Source organism: Platalea leucorodia (assembly GCF_965183815.1).
Source record: "Platalea leucorodia genome assembly, chromosome: 9".
Lineage (NCBI taxonomy): Eukaryota > Metazoa > Chordata > Aves > Pelecaniformes > Threskiornithidae > Platalea > Platalea leucorodia.
Genome location: NC_138831.1, coordinates 28,373,181 through 28,392,371, shown reverse-complemented (window position 1 = coordinate 28,392,371; position 19,191 = coordinate 28,373,181). Strand labels below are relative to the sequence as shown.

General features: G+C 48.2%; 1 protein-coding gene across 3 annotated transcripts in view; it reads left to right on the top strand.

Annotated features, from left to right (window-relative positions):
- The window catches only part of TRIP4 (thyroid hormone receptor interactor 4), a 33,764-nt gene that overhangs the window by 9,736 nt on the left and 4,837 nt on the right, over window positions 1-19,191 (top strand). Inside the window, exons 9-13 of one of the 3 annotated variants that reach the window (XR_014229204.1) lie at window positions 182-369; window positions 1,484-1,608; window positions 2,332-2,423; window positions 2,891-3,479; window positions 9,785-17,574. Coding sequence is in view for 2 of the 3 variants with exons in the window: in XM_082321951.1 (XP_082178077.1) it covers window positions 182-369; window positions 1,484-1,608; window positions 2,332-2,423; window positions 18,842-18,944 (508 nt within the window). In the remaining variant the exon portion in view is untranslated. The other 2 variants (XM_082321951.1, XM_082321952.1) reach the window with 2 other exon arrangements.

Sequence of the window (19,191 nt, the reverse complement as noted above, 5' to 3'; positions counted from 1 at the left end):
TTGCTTTTCCTCCTGCCAAAGTATCGCATGTAAGCACAACAAGCTTGCAAGGAAGGAAGAGCAATCCCAATAAGAGTAATACCTCTGTCCTTAAATGAAGGAAAACTTCAAATAGGATTTGCACTTGATGTACATTTTTCCTAGAGAGGTGCTAACCTTGTTTCTTTTGAACACACTGAAGTGGGTGGACCAAACCAGTTTGCCCCCGCACCGGAAAGCCATCCATTCCCTGGATGCTGGAAATGAGTCTGGCTTGGAGCGGAACAGGTTGCGGATTCAGGATCGAGAGTTGCAGGAGATCTCAGATGATGGTTGGTGCCTCAGCATGCACCAGCCTTGGGCTTCCTTGCTCATAAGAGGAATTAAAAGGTAAAGGGGTGGCCTGAACTGTGACATATCTTGACCAGCTCTTGCTTAGTAGGTGAGCTGGGAAGCTGTGTTCCTCAGGGGACCTCTGTGGACTCGCTTGCTGTGTACAGTGACTGATACCTACTGATAACTCCAGGTTTGGAAGCCATGCTTCCTCATCCACCGTACTGATGGTTTGAGAAGCCTGAAGAATTGGTTATTCATGAGAGTAGCTAACCTGGAAGGTACAAGTTTCTTCACAGTGGGTAATTTTAGGGAGAGGATGAGATATCTTCACTATAGTTGGAGCGTACCTTTCTGGAATTTGAAAGGTAAATAAGCTGAAAATGTGAAATATGTTCTTCTGGTCTTTTTGTCCATTATAAAGAAGCCAACAGTGGCACCAGGCTTTGTTTAAAAAAAAACAACCACATTCACACACCTCTTGCCATCACCTTCCCCCTCTGGGCTAGGAATCAGGTTACAAAGAGAAACTCCTTCAGCACAGCATCCCTGACATATTAATTCACCTTTTCTACCACTAGCATAGAACAAAGAATCTTCTTTAGCCTTTTTTTTCCTTTCCTTCACAGAATTTTTCAGTTTACAGAGCAAAGCTTTTTCACTTCCCCACCTAAAGGTGCTGTAAATCTTAACATGCGCAGCTTCTGCATCCAGGTGGTCTGGGGATGCTGTCAGCCGCTCCGATGCAGCTGCAGCATTGATGCCCAGTGCCTGTGCTGGGATCCCTAAGAGCTGCAGCTAACGACTGCTTCATACGGATTCGTCCTCCTTTATTACTCCCTAGAGTGCATGCTTACTGTGCGTAACTTTTTGAGCTTGTAATTGAATTGTATGAGCAGATTGTCCTACACACGTGTCCAACGTACTGCTGTATTTGCAGGGGATTGATGTCCTTTTTTGCTGTTGCTCTAAAGCAGTGAGGACATGCTCTGCTTGTCGCATTATTTCTTGCCCATCTCAGCTTTTGTCTGTTGTGCTGACACGTTGCTTGAGTTTAAGTAGTCAGGGCAAAGCTTAGCAGCAGGAAGTGCATAGCGAAATGTTCAATTGAAAAATCTGTGTGCGTGATTTCTGCTGAAATTTAAGTCCTAAATTCTCCTTTGTTCTCTAGGGTGGAGGGCAGGACCTGGTACACATCTCATAGAGGGAGGTTATGGATTGCAGCTACTGCTAAAAGACCTTCCCCTCAGGAAATCTCTGAACTGGAGACCACCTACAGAATGCTGCTCCGGAAAGGTGAACTTCTCTCCTTGGATCTTTGTATTATTTGGTACATTGAGCCACGTAATGAGCAGTGTCAGAAAGCCCTCTCTGCTGAGCAGTTATTACTGCTTTGCTTTTTAACCTTCTGTTCTTGAAATTCTCTTCATCCTTTCCGCATTTCGTCAGCCAAATGGGTATGGTGGCAGACTTTAACTCTGTCCTTTAGCTGGTCACATACTGCAAGCACAAACACTGGCGAATTGCACCTGACTTCTGCGATAGCTTTTGACAGGAAAATGTGATGTTAAAGGCTTTTCATGTATTCTGACCTTGTGGAAATCAGGATTGAAAAGCTGCAGGTTCTCAGGAAGATGTTACTCTCTCATGTGGATAGGAGGATGCTGGCGGCTGCACTGCACGCCTGTTTGTGTGGTGTTTCTGCATGTCACCCAGCTTAAATGTCATACAGCAGGATTGTCTGCTCCTTCATCAGAGCCAGGAGCTCTTCCTGCACTATATGTTCCTCTATCAGAAGCTAAGCAGGGAAAGATGTATATATAATTAAATCTCCCAATCTTAGTCCTGTTATGGTGAAGATCCTGAGAAAGAACAACAGGGTGTTAAAATTGCTGTGGGTTTCCTTGTGCCTCAAAAAGTAGAAGTGCATGTGGGAGGGAAAGGCTCCTGGGGGTTAGAAGACTCCAGCTATGTGTGTGGGGATGTAGGCCCCCTTAAGAGATATTTCTTTCGATGCAGATGTGGAATTTCCAAGCGATTATCCCTCAGGGTGCCTCCTAGGCTGTGTGGATGTGACCGATTGTTTATCACAAGAGCAATTTAATGAGCAGGTGAGTACAGCAAATAAACCTTTACGAGCTTGCGTTAGCCAGCAAACTTTTAAAGTAGTGTAACTTGCCTCCATGAGATGCTCTAGAGAAGACATTGAATGGAGATTTTAGACTGTGTTGAGAGAGGACAGAGCTACTACGTGGTCTTGTATGGCTGGAAAGAGAATGTATCGAGAAATGCATTTCAGCAATGGTGGACTAATACAGCCTAAATCCATCATCAGCCTCTCTGGCAGTGAGGTAGTTTGGTTGAACCTAGTTTTTCACATACTCTGAAACGCTTTTCAATAAGGACTCATGCCTGTTTAATTAAACCAACACTAGCTTGAGAGGCCATGCTGCGTGGGCTCATGACAGCTGTTGCTTCACTTGCTGCATGAACAGATGTGCACCAGGATGCTGTGGCTGGGTTGGACTGTGGAAGACAGGAACCTGCAATGCATTAATGTTGTATTTCTGGTTTTCAGGTTTTCATCCTCATTTGGCAAACTCAGGAGCTTACATCTTACCTCGATGTGACTTCTAAAGCGCTGATTGTTTCTCTTGAAACTTAATGGGGTCCTAATAGAAAGAATTGCTCCAAGTTTTGCTCAGCCAGGCAGCAATTTTTTGCTGCCTCTGGGTATAACTATGCTGATCGTCTCATCTCAGGGAGGACTCTGGATTAGGAAGGGTCAAGTACCTATTCGGCCGCTTTTGGAGCGCAGCAAACAACTCCCTGAGCACAGCCAGCAGAGACTTTGCAGTTATTGCAGTGATTTGTGTGGCAGAGGATGTGAAGGGGCCTGGAAACTCAAGACAGCGTGGAAACACAGAAAACTCGGGAGCAATGGTGGTGATGTGCCATGGGACCTTGTCCCTGGCCCTGTGGTACCAGCGGGATCAACTACTCTGTATAAGAGAGGGTAGCTTGGCTTAAGCGGAGCCATCTCGGTCTGTAGCTGCTGGGACTGCCTGGGGCTTCTTCCTGGAGCTGGACGTCACAGTGGCCTCACTGGTGAGAGCTGTGCTCTCGTTGGGTCACCGAGTCACCAGGAAAAGGAGCTGTGGGAGGAGGTGAGCACCCTCCCACGAGGGAGGACAGGAGAGCTGCAGGGTCTTTATGGAGACCCTGCAGAAAGGACATCCAGAGCCCCTAGGTACAGGGAAGGAGGGACAGCTGGAGGTTACAGTGGATCAAGACTCCCAAGGGTGTCAACGGAGGTTTGAGTGGCCTTTTGCTGAATGAGGCAAGTGATTTGGTGACCAGGGACACAGATAAGGTTGAGGTATTGAGGCTTTCTTCGCCTCAGGCTTCCCCAACAAGATGTCCCAGAGATCTCATGCCTAGAGGCAGTGTTCAAGGAGGAGAGGGACTACCTGTAGTGAAGGGAAGTTGAATCAGGAGTCTTTTGAGAAATCTCAACTCAGACAAGTCCATGGGTGCTGATGATGTGCATCCAAATGTGCTGAGAGTGTTGGCAGATGTCTTTGTGAGGCCACTCTTACCTTGGAAGGGTTACGGAGATCAGGAGAGGACCCTGATAACAGTAGAAAGGTGACTATTACATCTATCTTTAAAAAGGGAAGGAAGGATGATCCTGGACACTTCAGGCCAGTCAGCTTCACTTTGGTCTCTGGGTAATTCATAGAGCAATTCCTCCTGGAAGCCAATTTTGGGCACATGGAGAAGAAGGGCATTGGGAATAGCCAGTGTGGATTTACCTAGGGGTAAACCCATGCTTGACTAACCTGATTACTCTCTGTGATCCAGTAGTTAGAGCGGTGAATATCTTTTACTTTGTATTTAGCAAGGCTTTTAGCCTGGTCTCCTACAGCATGCATGTATCCAAGATGAGTCATTATAGTCTGGGTAGGTGGACTTCTAGGGTTGACAACTGGCTGGGTCATTGGGCTTCGAAGTGCAGTGGGGGTTGCCTTGTAATCTCCTTGGAGACTGGCTACAGGTGGTGTTCCTCAGAGCTTTTTCCTCGAACTTCTGTTTAATACATTTAGCAGTGACCTGGAGGGGGAGATGGAGTGCCCCACAATGAGTTTTCAAATGCTGCTCTTGGGGGGAGCAGTGGGTATGCTCAGCAGCACGGCTGCCATTCAGAGGAACCTCGACAGGCTGGAGGAAAGGGCTGGCATGATATTCCTGAAGGCCCAACGCCAAACCCTGTGCCTGGGGTGGACTAACCCCCTGCATCAGTGCTGGGCAGCGGCTCTGCTGAAGAGGCATGGGGGATCTTGGCAGCCAGCGAGCTGAATGGGAGCCCTGGCAGCAAGGAGGGCTGGCAGCATGATGGCCCAGTATGTCCAGTAGAAGTGATTATTCCTCTTTGCTCAGCATTGGTTAAATGACACCTGGAATACTGTGATCACAAAAAAGATACTGATAAACTGGAGTGAGTACAGTGGAGGCCACCAGGATGGTTGGGGGCTGGAGCACGTGCCCTGTGAAGAGAGGCAGGGGAAGAATAGAGACCTTCCACTTCCTGCAAGGAGACTATAGAGAGGCAGAGGGCAGAGCCAGGGTCTTTGCTGATGTACATGGCAGGAGGATTAGGGACCAGGGTCATAAATTGAATGGGGAGGTTTCAGTGTGACTTAAGAAAAAAAATTCCCCATGAGGACAGCCAAACACTGGAGCAGGCACTGCCTGGAGGGGTTGTGTGGTCTCCACCCATGAAGATTTTCAACACCCAGCAGGACAAAGCCAATGAGCAACCTTGCCTGAATTCAGTGTTGACCTTGCTTTGATCGGGAGGTTGGACTAGAGACCTCCTGAGGTCTGAGGCTGTGATGCTGTGACTGACTCCATGCCCAAAATCTGGAGCAGCAGCTTTCCTTGGGGTGTGTTTCATTATCTTACAAAGCCTGCGCTTAGTACCAAGCACAGCATGGCTGTTGTCAATACCATTTCATGTCTAGTCACTCCACTGCCCCTTGGACAAGTCAGGTTTGGTCTGATGGGAATCACCAGACCATGTAGAGCTTGATAGTGAACCAAGACCATCTTGTGAGATGGAGTAAATGGATTCCTTGGGACAGAGGAGGAGGACACACCAGGCTGATGGGCATCTTCTTGCATGAGGAGTTGGAGAGGCATCAGCAGCTGGGGGCTGTTTCTCATGAAATATTCTTCTGGCTTTCCCAAACCCTGTGAGTTTTTTTAGCAGAGAGAGATGCCTGGAAACTAGAGATGAAGAGAGTATTTCTGATGAGGTTGTGTCTTTTCTTAGTTGCGGGTGGAATGGGGAGAGATTGGAATATGAGCAGCAGAGGGAGCTTTGGGACTGGAATACAAAGAAATCTGCAGGAGTGTTTGGCCTTGTATGGGAGCAAGCCTTGGGAGAGAGAAGAGGAAAGGACACTGGGGCCAGTGTAGTGGTTTTTTTTTTTTTCCTGTAGCATCCACTGATTTACAGTTTGGTTTTAAATGCAGAATCTCATCCTTATTCTGCTGTGACGGTGGTGGAAAAATATGTCCTGGTCTCTCAGAAGTACTTTTCTCTGCCTAACAATTCCCCCTCTTCCTTTGTGGATATGTTCTTCAGGCATTGGTAAAATGGCTGTGACAGCTTCTTACAATCTGGAAATTAGGCTGGAGGTAACTAGCTTTTAATCTTCCCATAGAGGAGCCTCACAATTAGCTATGTTCTCTATAAATTCCTCCCAGTTTGCTGGCACTGCTTGGCCACAGAGACACTGGAGGAAGAGTAGCATATTCCAGTAGCACTGTTATCAGACCTATAGGTGAAAGATTTACCTCTCTTCTCAATACTACGATGCCATGGCACTTCCCGGTTTATATCTCACTGGCTTTTTGCTGCTTCCACGTTGCAAACTATTTATAATTCCCAATTTTTTGTCTTTTTATAGTGGTTTTGTCCATTTTTTTTCCCAGGCTCACTTAATGCGGTGTTCATTTCCCTAGCTTGTAAGATTGAATTCAGAGATCTGGGCATCGTTCTGAAGCTGGTTTATGAGGAAATGTATGTTTTTGTGGACTATCATGAGCAGCAAGTGCATCTGAAGGAAGCTGAGATTAATTTAATTGCGAATGCTAGCAAGATGAAAAAGTGTGCAGCGCCAGCTCGGAAATCTGAGTTGGATCTCACTGGGAGTCGGAAATCCCTGTTGCTCACACTGATGATTCAGCCCAGATTCATCAGCAACGAGCACCAAAGCCACTTGTCAGCAGTGTAATCCAGCCATTTTTTGGTGTACAAAGACTCCTCCATGCTTCAGGGGGAGCGGGAAAGGAAGATGATGTGTTTTCACCACTTATGGCATGCAAAAAACATTGAATATTTTCTAAAGATCTGCAGTATATTAACAAGGAAATTAACGTGAGGCAGCAGCAGAGACCTCTCGGAGATTAAGCCACCGCAGAACTCTTCAGGCACTGTGCTTTGACTCACACCTCTCCTCTTCACCAACTTGTATTTGAAGCTTCTGCATTCTCTGGAAGCAATCATTTCACAAGTGCAGGGCAAGCCACATTTGCAGATTATACCTACCACCTGAAGATGAAATAGTTCCCTGTCTTGCTCATTGTCTTTTGATGGTGGCCCTGCCTTTTTCAGCAGCCGTGGAAGTTTGTTTTGAGTCTTGTGACCATTCGTTCCCATAGGCAAAGGACACTCTTCTTGGTCTGTCCCTCCTGCAACTTTTCTATTATTTCTCAGTCCTTTTGGTGCTGTCACCCACTCCCTATTTAGTACCGTCTGCAGATTTAATTTCCTTGCTGTTTGCATCCTCTCTCAGGTTGCTAATGAAGATGTTAGTGGCACCCTGCTGGTATTTTTCTATCATTATCCTCATTTAATATTTTTTTTTACACTGGCGCTCAAAAAACAAAATCAAGCAACGATGCCCCACTTTGCTGGATGCTGCACCAGCAGACTCAGACCAAGTCCCTGCCCCGAGAGCTTGCATTATTATTAGGGACTGGTTATTTATCCACATTATTACCAGACTTGTAAGTCTGGCCTTGTGTAACCCCTTCAGAGGGGTCAGTCTTGCAGCTCTGCCCTACATACAGTATTTGAAGACCGATTGACATTGTTGAAGTGGTTTGCAGATCTGCAGGGCCACGTGAGAAGTGATGACAGAAGAGAATCTTGCATCCAGTAGCTGGCAGGGAGCAGAGGAAGAGCAGAGAAGAGATGTCCTTGTGATTAAAACGAGCATCATGTCAGATGACATTGCCCTAATCCTAGTTGTGCTACTAATTGCATGAACTAGTTAAATCCATTCCTCTGGGTCTCCTTCTCACGTGGAAAATAAAGCAGTGCTTCCCCATCAGAGGTTATATACACCTAATTTTGCTGCTCAAAGCTGTGGTCTTTGGATCGAAGCTGCTCTAGGAGCAGAAGTTATTATCAGGTAGGAAAGTCCAACCCAGTTACCCAGTGTCACCTGCTTTGTTTGCAGGGAACTGAAGCAAAAGCTGCTTTCTGAATTCAGCCCTGCTGCTGAGGGCGGGTGGTTGGCTGGTGCCAGGAGATCCCTTCGCATCGCTCTTAAATCTCAGTATTTCCAGTTGAGCTTTGCACATCTTGCACCTCCTCGGAGTGCGTTCAGGGCTCGTTTCCTTCTCTTCATGGCAGCCACCCAAAAAGCCTTGGTTGAGACCAGAATGATCCCTTTGTTACGCTTTGCGGCGCTAAAGGTGACCTGGAAACTTTTTTCCTTCCCGTCTGATCTGAGCGTTGACGATGCCTTTTCCTTGCTCTGGGGCTGACGTCACTGACACCTTGAGCAGAGCAAGGAGCTGCCTTTCTTTTCCTGCATGAGGTGTCGGTGACTTCAGCAGCGCTCACTGGGGAAACATGGGATGGTGCAGGCAGGGCTTGGCAAGAGTCTAAAGCAAGCAGGGAACTATTTACATTTATGCCATTTTAATGTGCTCTGAAGTCCATGTTCATTTTGCTAATGACTTGATCCCAGAGACTATTACTTTAACTGGAAAAAGAACATTTCTGCTGCTGCTATTTTAGTAGCTGATAGGTGTGTTTGGACTTATTTTGAATGCAAGCGTGCACACATGCTGATACCTAGATGTAGCTATTATCTCAGGTTGAAATATTGGGTAATTATGTTTGACGGGAGTAAAGTGTTTATTTTTCAGTTCTAGGTGTTCACTTAGTGTCCTAAATCTGCACAAGGGAACACATCTGAGCTATTTTTGTGCCACGAGATCGAAACCATCATTTAAATATGCTCCATCTTTCCCTCTCAGGAAATTTGTGTTTAATCTCTTGCCCTCCTCTTCCCTCCCCGGTGAAAATAGCAGCAAAAAAAATGAGACTTGGGCGCCAGGCTTACAGGACTTGCTTTAAATTCTCAAACAGGAGTGAAGAAGAAGGGTAGAAATTTTCTATATTTAGACTCCAGAAGGTGCCTGTTTAGATTATCTCCAAATAAAGGAACAATAGCCCGCTGGTAATATTTTCCTAAGAAAGAAGTTAATGAGAGGGAGAAACACAAACATACACATTTATTTCTACTTTGAAGAACAGTATAAATACAGAGAGACTTTTTATGAGGACCATGTCCCCAAAGTAAAGGTTTCCTAGCACAGGCTCTGAGTGAGACAAATGCTTGTTTGTGCAGTGCTGTGGCTGTCCTGGCACCTTTGCTCACCCCCCACCAACGGGATATTTGCCTTCTTGTTCCTGAGGCTTAGTTATTGCACCTCTACCAATGAATGATTTTTAGCAGGGTTTTAAAGCCTGGATCAGATATACTTCCTTCTGCAGCAATCTAGGTGGCTGTTAATGATTGCAACCAACAAAAGGCCTTTGAACTTTACAGGTCCCTGAATTCTCCTAAGCTGAATTTGTCTTTCGCGTGCAGCCTGATGCCAGATCAAGAGGTACCAGGCATTAGTCTGGCTTGCGGGGACCTATGGGTGTTGCATCTCTTTATTCAGTTTCTCACCGCATAAAGCCCCCCTTGGTTTGTGGTTCTAGGAACAGAGCAGAGCAGTCATGCAGCTGGTTTGGATTATAGACAGTAAGAGATGGGGGAGTTTTTCCTTGTGTGAAGTGCTTTGGTTTTCATCATACTCTTCTAAGGCTTCAGCTGCCTTGCATAAGCCAGCAGGTTTACTGAGGCCACTGCTCAGTCTGTTAAGATGAAGGAGAGATTGTCACTTGATGATGATTAATTTAGGAATGCATTAACATGCCAAAGAAATCGAATGATAGAGGCTAGCTTGCCCTCTCCTCTCGTTTCCTAGACCCTAGGGAAAAAATGAAGCCAAGGCTGAAGCATATGACTTAATTAATGATGACTGTGGACTTAGCCTCTGCTACCATTTCAGCAAACTAGTCAGTGATCTGTTGTTTTTTTTTTTTTTCTCCTTTCAGATGTGGTCACTGATACTTGCTGCCTTCTTGGTGTTTGTTTTTTTTTAATCCTGAAACCAAATGTTAGATAAAATTGACCTCGAGCCTGGCTGCTGCTCAGGTGCCCCACACCCTCGCCGTCCGGTTGTAGCTCCACCAGGTTGAGCCATCACCACCATTTAGGTGGTGACCCCAAATGACAGGGGAGCTGGCAGCTACAGGTTATAACCACCACGGTAAATGTATGAGTGCCCAAGGACTACGCTTGCTTAAGCTTTCTTCAGTGTGTCATCGATTTCATAACCCTGAACAGACCGGTTGCTCAGATGCATATCCTGGTTCTGCTGCACGTTGTGCCTTGAGAAATCCCATCACTTGGTGGGATTGAATCAATAGCTGGAAGCAGCTGCCGGTGTCACGCCTCCTCAGGGAGTAGCAGGAAGGGTCAGGGCGGGCAGTGGTGGCTGCCGAAGTAAACCAGGGCAGGGACGCAAATGCCTTATCTGTTCACCAAAGTTAGTTTTTTTCCAAAGTTCAGCTGATCTCTGTCACTTGCTGTGCTTGGCCATGCCATTTTTACCCCTTGGCATTGCAACTCTGATTTATGAAAGGACTTCATGAAGCTGCTTGAAAACGTCTGGCTGTATCTGGCAGCGTGCAGGCGTTCTGAGCTGCTTGAGCAGAAGCAGGTGCCCTGGTTTCCCCTCGTCTCCTCCTCCCCGTCGCTTCTTTCCTCCTCCTTGCCAGCTTTCATCTGACAGCGCGGGTGGTGGGGCTGCATTGCAGCCTCCACCGTCCCTTGGCACAGGAGGATGAAAAAGGCTCTTTCAGCTGAGCCTAGTACACTGCTGAATATTTTTCCAAGTCCACCTAGTTTACCCCAACAGTCGTCAGGCACTCTCGCGCTGCTTGTAGGGTTTACCATGGGTGGGTGTTTTCTCAGGCTGGGATTTGAGCCGCAGAAGGGTGTTAGTGGCTGTAAGTCTTGTGACGCTGGTTCAGGGAGAGCAGGGGGGTTGCAGTGTGCCTGGTGTTTGGTGGCACCGCTGAGTCCTCCAGGTCTCCCTTCAGATTGGAGCCCTGGCAGACTGCTCAGCATTTTAAAAATCTGAGTGCACCAGCACAAGTTTGAATATTAAATCTACATTTCAAAGTCCTGTTATTACTTACTACATTTTAATTGCTTCCCCTGCCCTTTGAATCAAAGTACAGCTTGTGGTGTAGGAACACGATGAGAGCCGGGCTCAAGGCTGGGAGGCGGAGAACACCCACCGGATGGATCCGACCGGCTAGGGGAAGGATCCTGCGGCGATCCCAGCCTGCTGCGTCTGGATCTGGTTGCGTACCAGCTAAGCATGCGAGGGGCAGAGCAGGCAAGGACTGGCAGGCATCATTGTGGGAAGAAGGGGAAAGAAAGGCAGGCTAGCAAAATTCCTTGCGCATCCTCGTGAAGGGAGTCTATGCCAGCGCATGATCTGCCAGCAGCAGATGTAAGCTCTCAAAAACAGCAGGGAGGATGTTGACTGCAACAATGCATCAAGGCTGCGGTTTGTAACCTCAATAGTAAGGCAGTTAACTTTTTTTTTTTTTTTTTTAACAAAGACATTTTGATTGCCAAATCCATAACCATTAGCAGCTGTGGTTTCGAGCTGTTCCTTCCTCACACGTTGCAGTCTAGACCTGACAGGCTTTCAAACAAAAGTTTGGCTGCCGGCTTTTGTTTGTGTTTCTTTGCAACCCTGCTTTTTTTTTTCTTTTTTGCCTGTTGATTTGGATTGAATGTCAGTGCATATCCCTTTTCTAACCCAGACTCCATGGAGTGGCTCCTCTGCATCCATATGGTCTTCTGTGGCCAAGGGCAGCATGTAGAGTTCCTTGGGTGCATGTTCACAAGGCTGCAGCACTGGATGTTTCTGCCTCAGGCTAGAAAAATTGGCGTTTCTAGAAAGTTGGATCTGCTTTGGGGTTTCTGTTTAGGAAAATGTTATGTTTCTCACAGGCCAAAGCCTGGTTGGCCTGTGCTAAGGCAGAGGGAGCGGATCCTTAAAAGATGATGCTTGAAAACATGCTGAAAGTTGAAAGTGTGATGCAAGACCATGTCATGAGGGAGATCAAACCTCGAAGTGAAGCACTTGGTGCTCTGCAAGCTATTTCCAAAACTGGAGGTCTGAGTCAGGAGAAGGTGGCACAGAGCAGTGGCAAACCTGGATCTCCTAGCTCAGGCAATGGCTCCTGTTGACAGTCAGGTGTCACCTTTGGGCAAACGTGCCCTGGAGTGCTTTAGGTTGAAGGCTGGGTTGGGAGATTGGCTAGATAATCCCCAAAAGTGAACGTCCATGTAAAGAGGCGGTGGAGACTACCGCTGTTACAACAACAGACAGAGAAACAATGCTTCAACACCACTCTTCTTGGAAAAGCGACAAGGACGGATGCCGCTTGGGCGCAGCAGTTCTTGAAGGCTGGTCCTGCAGACTGCGAGCAGGGTGGGATTTTTTTTTTCCTCTTTATATTAAATAACTCCTACCTGCAGACAGACTGCAGAGCCGATAACTGAGCTTCAAGCGCTGGATCACTTTTGGCTGCAGCTGTACTCAGGCAGCTCTGCAGGGTATCTGCGGGCAGGAACCGGGGTTATTGCTGGTGGTGCCTGAACTGGAATCAGAGAGTTTGCAGCACCCACAACTGGATAAGCATAATCTCTCTCATTTTTGAGGGCTCCATTTCTCCTGCATCCATATGTCCATGTTGCAGGCACTGCAAATGTCCCTCTTTGGCTGCGGCACCCCTGTTGCTCGCCAGAAACTCCCAACTTTCTTTTCCCCTTTGCAAACCACTAAAGAAACATTTTCTAGCTGGATGGTGAGCAATTTCCCTCCGGAGAGAAGGAGAAAATGGCTGTTTAGTAGTTAATTACCTGTTACGTTAGTCTGACAGCTATGAAGCTTATGAGGCGTGAAGGAAGAGCGGATCCACCTTTCCCACAAATCACCAAGAAAACTGGGTGAAGGAAGTTGCACCTGGCTCCCAGGGGGATGTCTCGCATCCCACTCCCCTCCCTTGCACATGGCCAAGGGGCTTCTCATAACGCCCGGGGAAGAGCCCAGTGCATGTTTTTGCCTGCTGGGGAAAGCTGATTTATTGCCACTGCTGGTTACAGCAGCCCTGCTCTTTAGGAGGGGTCGCTGTCTCCGCCAAGATTATTATTTTCCCCTTTGAATGCATTTTACGGTGAGCTCTCTTGCCAACACATGGGCCCCGCGTGCATTTATTCTTTCCAGACAGTGTTGCCTTCCAGCGCTACCTCTTTTATTTCGAAGCTCTTAGAGAGCAGCGGGGAAATGAAGGCTGGAGCTGGTGTCCTGGCCCGGCACTGCGTGGCAGAGTGAGCTGTATTTCCTCTGTTGTTCACTGAGGAGGCACGCCAGGAAAATGATTCAACCCTTTCCATTATTAACCTTGCAGAACATCTCAACCACCTCCTTGCTGTTCGGTGCCAGTGCCCTAAGGCCACCCCCCGGCAGCTGTAAGATGGAGAGGATGGTGGCGACCCACCAAAGCACTACAGGTTCCAGCGTGCAATTCTCCACCGCGCTCTGGCTAACCAGGATGTGCGGTGGGGATGAGCGGTCATGCGCTTGATGGGCAAGAAGAGTGGAGGAGAGCTCAGGCTGCATTGCAGGGCTCTGTAGGCCAGCCTGTGTAAAACGCCGGAGCTGTTCCCACCTGGTGTTAGCATTCGGTCTCTTGCACCGCATTTGCTTGTCTCCTTTTGTGGCCAGAGACCTTAATGAGAGTGAAAGATGCTCTTGAAAGGTCGCTAACGAAGCTGCTGGGGAGTGTTCTGGCTTTGTGCTGCGCAGAGCTGCTGCTCCGTTGCACGCGGTGCCTTTGTTCCTTCCTCAGATGCAATGGAGCAGAGCTCATCTTGTTAGTGATGGTTTGGCTCCCGCCTGGCACGTTTTCCTTTGGCTCTTTCGATTCCCCTGCCTTCAGTTCACTGCACTCGGGTTCAAGGGAACGCAGCTTATCAGGGAGGGGTGAAGAAATTGAGGTGCTCAGGACAGCCCTTCCATATGTTTTTTTTAACACTGCTGAGATGGAATTGGGATGAGCTAACGGTCCTGAACCCCACATTGTTACCGGCGATGCTGGGCAAGCCTGCATGGCCCCCGCATCCTGCGGCAGGCTTTACCCAAATCAGGGAAAAAAATATTTACTTTAACAGATTGGTGTGTGGGGGGGAAATTAGCAAGATTTTTTTTTTCTCAAATGTCAGAGAACGTGGGTTCGTGTTTCTGCTGGCTCCGAGCTGGCTTGTCCCCTCCTTTGCTCTTTTGCTGTGGGCTGCGGAGTGGGGAGGCTGGGCAGCCCTGCTGCTATTTCTGGTGGTGACGAGCTGGTGATGGGAGACTAGGGATGGTGAAAACAAAGTGTAGGGAACATTCATTAGCAATTATCCCTGCTTGCAGCTTGATTGGGGTGGCTGTTGGGGACATCTGATAGCCACTTAATGTATGTTCAAAGCACTAGCTCCAGCGAGAGGGCAAATCTAGTGGCCAGTTTTCGGAGGAGCTCAGTGCTCAGCTCCCTTCTCCAGCTTGTACTCAGAAGCTACATTTAACCTTGAGCTCCTTCTGCGTGTGTTAAGCTGCCTTGAGATCTGCTCCCTCCACCCCCTCCCCCCCGCTAATCTCTTCACAGCTAGGATCTTACAAACCTGTTAGCAAATTGAAGCCCAACCGGTGCGGCCACAGAGATGCGATGAGCAAGGAGGGTGCTGGTTGCGCGGACACTGGTGTATGGAGAGCGTACGTGGGGTTTTTGACTGTGCAAAGCAGTGGGCTGGAGTAGCAGTTGGTAAGCCGTGACGGCTGTTTGCAGCCCACGGAGCCCACCGTCCTCCCAAATGCCTCGTCGCAAGACCGCTGTGAGGTGGCAGAAGGTCTGAAAGGAGGCTGAATCATTTTTTCATTTTTTTTTTTTTACACCATAGTTACGTTGCATAACCCCTCTCTTTTGAGCTTTCCTGCTCATCTGCAGGATTGGAGGAGGGTGGGTTTTCTCCTTCTTGAGGACAACCTAGCTTCTGTGACTTTATTTGTTGTGGAGGGCCTTTTTAGCCACCTTCTCCTAAATGCTGAGTTGGTTCCTGGTAGAGGCAATGTCAAAGCCTGGAGTACTGGCACCTGTCTTATTTACGCCCTCAAGATTATGATGAGTACCATTGAAACGAGGAAGGAACATCCCCCATCAGACTCCTGGCTGGGTTTGATTCTTGGTCTCTTGTAGAGAGGGAGTGTGGTTTCCATCTAAATTGACCTTTTATTTAAAAAATTGCTGTTGCAGATCCTCTTTATGGGGAATATGCTCTGTCTTCTCTCTCTGGCACACTGGATGTGGCTTTTGGGCTTTTACTACAAGTTTCAGATTTGCTGAAGTGCTGATGGGCAGTGGCTGCTGTCTGTGGGGTGTAGTAGTTGGGAGTAAATTTTTTCTCTGTCTCCTAAACTTACTGCGTTGCAGATTGTAGAGTGACTCGACTGACCTCTTAAAGCAGAAACATTGAGAAATGAGTTTTTTACTCATTAGATACTTGGGCAGCTTTGGAAGATGTAACGGAAGCAATTGTGTTTGGTATCTTGGTGTCAGTGTCTCTGCTGAGAGTGTAAGTCAGCTGAGTAGTTGCCGAAAGGAGAGGCATCTTCGGCGCAGAGCTGAAGGTACCAATGTCCTAGCGCTGAGCTAAGCTGCAGAAAGAGCTGTAGAGGCGGAGGAGTGCCACCATTCAGCCACGCTGTCTGTCTTGATCCTGTTGATGACGAGACAAGATAGTGTAGATACAGTCTGTAGGTGTCTACAGGCGACATTGCTCATAGTGATCATGCGTGACGTTGAGAGCGAGCACTGTTTAGGGGACTGGATAGCAACAGGGAGAGGTTTTGGGTAAGAATTAGTAACAGCTCCAGTGACTTCTAGGGATGAGATCCATGGAGGTGGTTTCTAAACATGTTAAATATTGGCAGCTTGTTGCAGGTGCACTGGGGAGAGGCTGTGCTCTTGGTCCTGGTGATGTGTCATGTGGCAAAAGAATATCTCACTATTTCTCTGTTCGGGTTGCAGGCAGTGGTTTCAGAAGGTACAGCAGGCACATCTAACCTCTGGCTGCTCTTTGAGAGGAGTCTCAGTTCCACACCCCAGCCATGTGCTCCTGACATTCACCAGCTTCACTGGACCCTTCTTTGAGCAGTTCAGCCCATTAACCCAATAGGAAACTGACTTTGCCCAAAATGTCCCTAAATTTCTGCAGGGGGAACGAGTTGAATTGACTTGTGGAAGGGACCCAGGGGAAGAGGGGAGCCTGGCCATTAGGTTGGCTCAGAATGTTGTGAGGGCTCAGCATCTTGTGGGAGCTCAGCCCCATCTTCTCCACCTGGGAGCATCTTGTCTCTAGGCAGAGGAAAGGGTTACGACTTTTTCTCAGCTCTGGCAGGCAGGAATATTCTGCTTTTGTTGTTTACCAGGATGGGACAAGAGGTTTCTGGGATAGGTACAATAGGAAGCTTTAAATGTAGCAGCTGGACGAGGGGATCCTTCCCTGCTTCCTGGGAGTGAGATGCCAGAGGAGGGACTGAGGCTTTTAAAATGCAGGACATGGACAGATTTCGTACACATACAGAAACGTACCCTGGGAGCAAAGATGAAAGGCTGTGGCGTAGAAGCGTAAACCTGAGTTGCAGCTGTGGCATCTGCCTCGGCCTTGGGATCAGATTGAGCTGGAAGCTTTTGGAGCTGAAGGTTTGATCCTGGTTTCAGATGAAAGCTGTCAGTGAAGAAACCAACCGGGCTGTTGCTTTCACTGCCGATGCCTGGGTACCCATTATGGGGATAGTCCCTGTGTGAGGGCCTGTAAGGTGCCTGAAGGGGGACATGGTGATGTCCAGGTCAACCTAGGAGATGGTGGCTGAGGAGATTTGGGAAGCAGCTGTACTCCAGGCAGCAAGACCTCTACAGCACACAGCCTGGCTGAACTACATGCAGTAGAGCAGGGATGGACCATCTCTGCGACCAGGTCTGGATGGTGGCTTATGCCCCACCGCTTTATGGTGTGACTTTTGGAGGCCATGCTAGTGTGGGAGCTGCTGGGTAAGTCAGGTCCTCTGGCTATGGAGGGGCCACCAGTCACCTGCATGACGCTGAGAGCAATAAAGCAGCGCCAGCATTTCGCACTCACCGGGAGTTGGCTGGGGGTATTCACATTGGCTCTTTCTAACCTTCCAAGATCCTCCTTCCCTGCAGATGGGAAATGAAAATCCTTGGCATTGGCATGGAGCGGTGGAAGCAAGTCAAGTAACGTGGTTCAGCCAAAAAAAAAAAAAAGAGGAAGAAACCTCTCCAACCTCAGATTGGTACAGCAGGGCATCCGCGTACGATGCAGATCAATGTGGCTCTTTCTCCCCCCGCGCGGGTGTTGTACAGAGCAGTTAAGTGCACGTACATCTCTCTCTTGCTTGGTGAACAGCTCTTAGACGCTGTTGTAAAATGAGAGGGGCTGGAAACGCTTTCCCCGGTTGATCCAATCCCAGTGTTGGGCTTCTGTAAATCTCCCCTAACTGCTGGCAATGCTGCCAAACCCTGCTACAGCACAGGGAGAACGGGTTGCTCCCTGCTCCCCTCTCTGTGCCCAGCTGTTCCAGGGCAAATCCAAACTCATCTTGGCAGGTCGGTGAGAGCTTTTCAAACACTCAGCCTAGGAGTCATTTGTTAGTAACAAATGGGGGGTTTGCCAGGACACGCTGCTCCATCTGGTCTGGCATCCTGTCCCCTACAGCAGCCTTGATGGATCTGCTCGAGGAAGGCAGGGGAGCAAAAAAAAAAGAGAAGGCAGTTTTCCCATGGAAGGAAAACCGCTTCAGCACTCTGAACCGGTTTTCCTGGGCTGGAGCACCTTCATGGCATGCCCTCACCTCTGCGCCTGTCAGCGCAAGGTCTGCAGCTAATGGAGAATGTGAAGTGATGGTTGGTATATACATTTTTTATTACTGTTTTGCATTTCACTTCTGAACACCAGTGAAGCTAAGCTGCATCCAGACAGGACTTTGGTGCACTTCCCTTGCTGAGTGATTTTTTTTTTTCTCCTTTTTCCCCCATGGTTAATGAGAGAAACAATCTGTTTATGCTCTTCCTATAAAATTCCCTCATGTCTTCATCGCAGTGAAATCTCTCCATAGACTCCGTACACAGAGCCAGCCCTGCGTGGAGACAGTCGGCTTCTCTGAGCCATCGACCTGGCATGTTGCAAGCCGTTTTTCTATCGCTCACCCTTTAGATGTAGATGAATCTCAAGGGCTGCATGTCCCACAGCAGGATGGTGCACACTCTCCAAATCTCAAGCCCTTGTGTTTGGACTGAGCTTTGTGGGGAAGAGATGGGGATGTACCTGTAGCTGGGACAGCTGCTTTGGTAGAAGACGTGGCCACCCTTCTGGTGGTCATCATCTTGTTGGGTTGGCCAAGCTGTTTTGGTTGAGGTGCTGGTGTGCTATCCACAACTGGCTGGGGTTTGGTGAGGGTACCCGCGTCCATGGTCAGCTGAATCCAGGAATGCTTTGGGCTGAAAATCGGTCCCATGCATCTCCCAGTGCGAAGCTGGCAGTGAGCTTGGGAGGGCAGGGCCCCCAACCGCCTCTCTATCAACACCCCACACATTAGATCAGCTTAAGCCAAGTGTGAAACCACACCTTTTGGGTGGCAAAACACAGGTTGGTGCTAAAGGGGGCTGAAAAGGTTTAGGGTGCACACAGGGAAGCGGCTCGGTGAGCAGATCCGAAAAGGGAGCAAGCTCTGGCAGAGGCACAATGAGAAGAGGCTTAACGAGGGGCTCACTGATTAAGACCCAAATGTACAATTGTTTGGTTTTTTTTTTTTCATTAGAAGTTCTTGAACTGGTTTAGTCTGAGCTGCTACAGCCTAGATATAACCCATCTCTTAAATAACAATTTCTCCACTCCTGACCGCCAAGCTCTTTTCACACCCGTGGCAGTCGGTCTGACTCTGTTTTGTGTGTGTCTGTGTTTTGCAGTATCCGGATCTGAGCCAGGAGTCCGGGTCTCCATTTGTCTTTATCTGCACTAATCCCCAGGAGATGGTTGTGAAGTTTCCCATCAAAGGAAAACCCAAAATCTGTAAGTAGTAAAGTTTCCACAGATGCCCCCTTTGGCCTTTCGTGCCTGCTCTCATCACCACCTCTGCTTGCCTTTGCCATATGAGTTTGCAACCTTTGCCCTGTGCTCTTTGATCTGTAGGTGTTTGTTTAATGACTCAAATACATCTGTAATATTTTTTTTGTCTTTGGTTCCCCTTTCCCCAGATGTTGCTTCCTTCCAAATACATGCCTCTTCCTGCCTCTGCAAACACTCGGGAGTCAAAGAG